Source organism: Bison bison, unplaced genomic scaffold (assembly GCF_000754665.1).
Source record: "Bison bison bison isolate TAMUID 2011002044 unplaced genomic scaffold, Bison_UMD1.0 scf7180017845588, whole genome shotgun sequence".
In the NCBI taxonomy this organism is placed as follows: Eukaryota; Metazoa; Chordata; class Mammalia; order Artiodactyla; family Bovidae; genus Bison; species Bison bison.
Window position 1 is genome coordinate 13,950 of NW_011476161.1, and position 2,915 is coordinate 16,864.

The 2,915-nt window shown below is 61.1% G+C and overlaps 1 protein-coding gene across 1 annotated transcript in view; it reads left to right on the plus strand.

The window, feature by feature from the left end:
• The window catches only part of LOC104985649 (adenylosuccinate synthetase isozyme 1-like), a 14,232-nt gene extending 11,893 nt beyond the window's left edge, over positions 1-2,339 (plus strand). Inside the window, exons 14-17 of the mRNA XM_010835903.1 lie at positions 4-107; positions 629-726; positions 1,753-1,902; positions 1,974-2,339. Coding sequence (XP_010834205.1) covers positions 4-107; positions 629-726; positions 1,753-1,902; positions 1,974-2,026 — 405 coding nt within the window. The 3' untranslated portion in view covers positions 2,027-2,339. The remainder of the gene's footprint in view (positions 1-3; positions 108-628; positions 727-1,752; positions 1,903-1,973) is intronic.
• Positions 2,340-2,915: the final 576 nt, after the last annotated feature.

The window sequence follows — 2,915 nt, forward strand, 5'->3', positions numbered from 1 at the left end:
CAGAGCCGAGGCCACGAGTGGGGCGTGACCACGGGCAGGAAGCGGCGCTGCGGCTGGCTGGATCTGATGATCCTGAGATATGCCCACATGGTCAACGGATTCACCGCGTGGGTAGTGCTGAGGCGCCCCCCGCCCCCGGGGCGCCCATCCCCTGGGGGCCCAGACCAACTCCCCAGACGCCGCAGGAGCAGGGCAGCCGGGCCTCAGGGCTCAGGGCCACAGTCCTCCCCACACAGGGTGACCTCACCCTGGGGAAACCCTTCCACACAGCGAGGCCACCGGGGGGTGATGGGGAGGGCCGTCCAGGGTGCCTTGGGGCTGGCCCTGCCTTGGCTCTTGAGCGTAGACAGGGAAGGAGGCATCGAGAGGCCAGAGGGTGGCCCGCCCCCGGAAGCAGTGCAGAGGTTCTCCTGGAGCCGGGGAGCAAGCCCAGAGCAGAGGGCCTGCACTCATCCAGACCCCTGTTCTGCTGGGCCGTGGGGACGGGGCAGTGCTGGGCTCCCGGCCTAACCGTCGGGGCTCTGCCATCCTCTGTCCTAGTCCTGCAAACAGAGGAGCGAGGGGTGGGGCTGGGCGGGAGCAGCGACGGCGGCTGACCGCCCTCGGCTTCTCCCTGTGCTCTGGACAGGCTGGCCTTGACGAAACTGGACATCCTGGACGCCCTGGACGAGATCAAGGTTGGCGTGGCGTACAAGCTTGGCGGGAAGCGGATCCCCTACTTCCCAGGTGCGGGCGCCGCCGCCCCTCTGCCCTTGGCCTCTGGTCTCGGGCGGAAGGGACGATGCGTGTGCGTCGGGCACGCAGGGCAGCCCGTGTCGGAGGCTCTTCCCACTTCTGTCCGTGGCAGATTCTCACCCCGAGCGGAGGCCTGTGCGTCCCCACTCTGGGGAGAGCTCAGAGGGACTCAAGGGCCAGCCTGAACCCAAGATCCTGGGGAACCCCCAGGGTCAAGGCCCACCTCCCGGGAGCTGGGGACTCACCTGAAATAGCAGACACGGGCTGTGGACGCTCAAAACTTGGGACAAATAGGATGATGATGTTGACCTAAGAAAACACGTTTTTGGTTAGATTTTTTAAGGTCTCCCTGAAGTTTCTGTGACCAAGCAAGTGTTCCTTCTAAAAGGCGTAAAGGCAGTGATGTTTTCCTGTGTGCCTGGCCTGGGGTCACGGATGACCCCACCCGCACCGGCGGCCGTGGGCGAACTGCCCTCATAGCCCCCCAGCATGTGTGTGCAGACTCTCGGCTGTGGGAGCCCCACGCGTCCTCTCGGCCAGTGTCCCCCAGACCAACTGACTCTGAACTCCAAGAGGACACAGCAGGGCAGCGCTGGGACTCAGGGCATGTACTTGCGGTGGACAGCTCCTTCCAGCAATTTCTGACCACAGGGGTGGTTGGCGTCTGCTGTGAGGCCAGGAGTCCAGACCCAGTGGGATCCTTGCCCTGAGGAGGGGAACATAGATCCTTCAGGAACCCTAACACTGCAGGACCTCAAATCCCCTTAGAAGTGGGGGCCTCAGAATTCCTTAGCTGAGGTGTCCCCTGGAATCCGTGTCCAGGGTGGTGTGTCCCTTGGGCTGGAAGGGGAACAGGAAGCATCCCAGAACCACCCCCCCAGCCCTGAGAAAACCAGGCAGGGCTGCTTGCCTTCTCTGCCCCCGAACGCTGGGGCAAGCAGACCCTGGGCTGGGGGTCGCAGGCCCATGGCCGTGTGGACATCGGCGGCACGCAGCTCACCCAGCCCATATCCGCAGCCAACCAGGAGGTCCTGCAGAAGGTGGACGTGGAATACGAGACGCTGCCAGGGTGGAAGGCGGACACCACGGGCGCCCGGAAGTGGGAGGACCTCCCCCCGCAGGCCCAGAGCTACATCCGGTTCGTGGAGAACCACGTCGGCGTGGCAGGTGGGTGCCCTGTGTCCAGCCACCCCCTCCACCGGCCTCGCCCTAGGCTGAGCCTCCCCTTCCCCTTTCAGTGAAATGGGTTGGTGTCGGCAAGTCCAGAGATTCGATGATCCAGCTGTTTTAGATAAAGCCGGAGCTGACCCCAGCGGCGTGGCCCGCGTCGTGTCCTTTCCTCGGCCGGCAGAACCAACGCCATGAACAAAGAGATTTGAAAGCTATTTTCTGTACTTTTGTGTTTTTCTTTAAGCCTTCAGCCCAACCCTCTGATTTCTACAACTTGAAACGTCTGAAGGCCAGTGTCATGTACGTTTTTAAAAATCCTGCTATTTCACGTGAGCTCAAACCAGAGCCCTTTTCTGGCTCATGAACTGTCACGTGGCTGCCTGTGCAGCTGGAGCCGCTGAGCAATAAACAAATCCCGCAGCCGCTGAGCAGCAGTGAGCCGTGCAGGTCTTTTTCTGACTTCGTCACCGTTGCTTCGACTTTTAGCTGCTGAAAGGCCCCACTCGGCAGCATCAGCGGCCGGGGTGACTCACGTTTTCAGTGTCAGGAAGCCAAGCTGTTTGTTTGCTCAGACAACAGAATGGGAGCAGCCCAGGGAAGGAGGACCATGGGCGTGAAGCACGTTTTCCAAAATGGAACGTCTCCCCACAGACTCGCTCTAGACCCCAGAGCCCTTCCCCACACGGCAGCCCCTGCCTTTCAGTGGGACAGCCTCTGCCCCACCCTGTGTCCCCTGGGCAAAGAAGACGCTTCTCAGCTGGCAGAACCTGCAGAGACCCTACTGAGGTCTGTGCTCAACTGGAAGCCGTACTCGGCTCATTCAACGCTTCAGAGTTTGTGGTCAGTTTAGAAAAATAATTGGCCTTTTGGTATCATTTCAGAGAGAGAAGGGTTTGTACACATGGAGAGACTAGGAGTCTGCCAGGCTTAAATCCTCACTTTCTAGAGCTGAGGATGCCATCTGGGTTCACTGACACTGGGCAGGTGCCAACCCGGCTTGCTTCCCACGG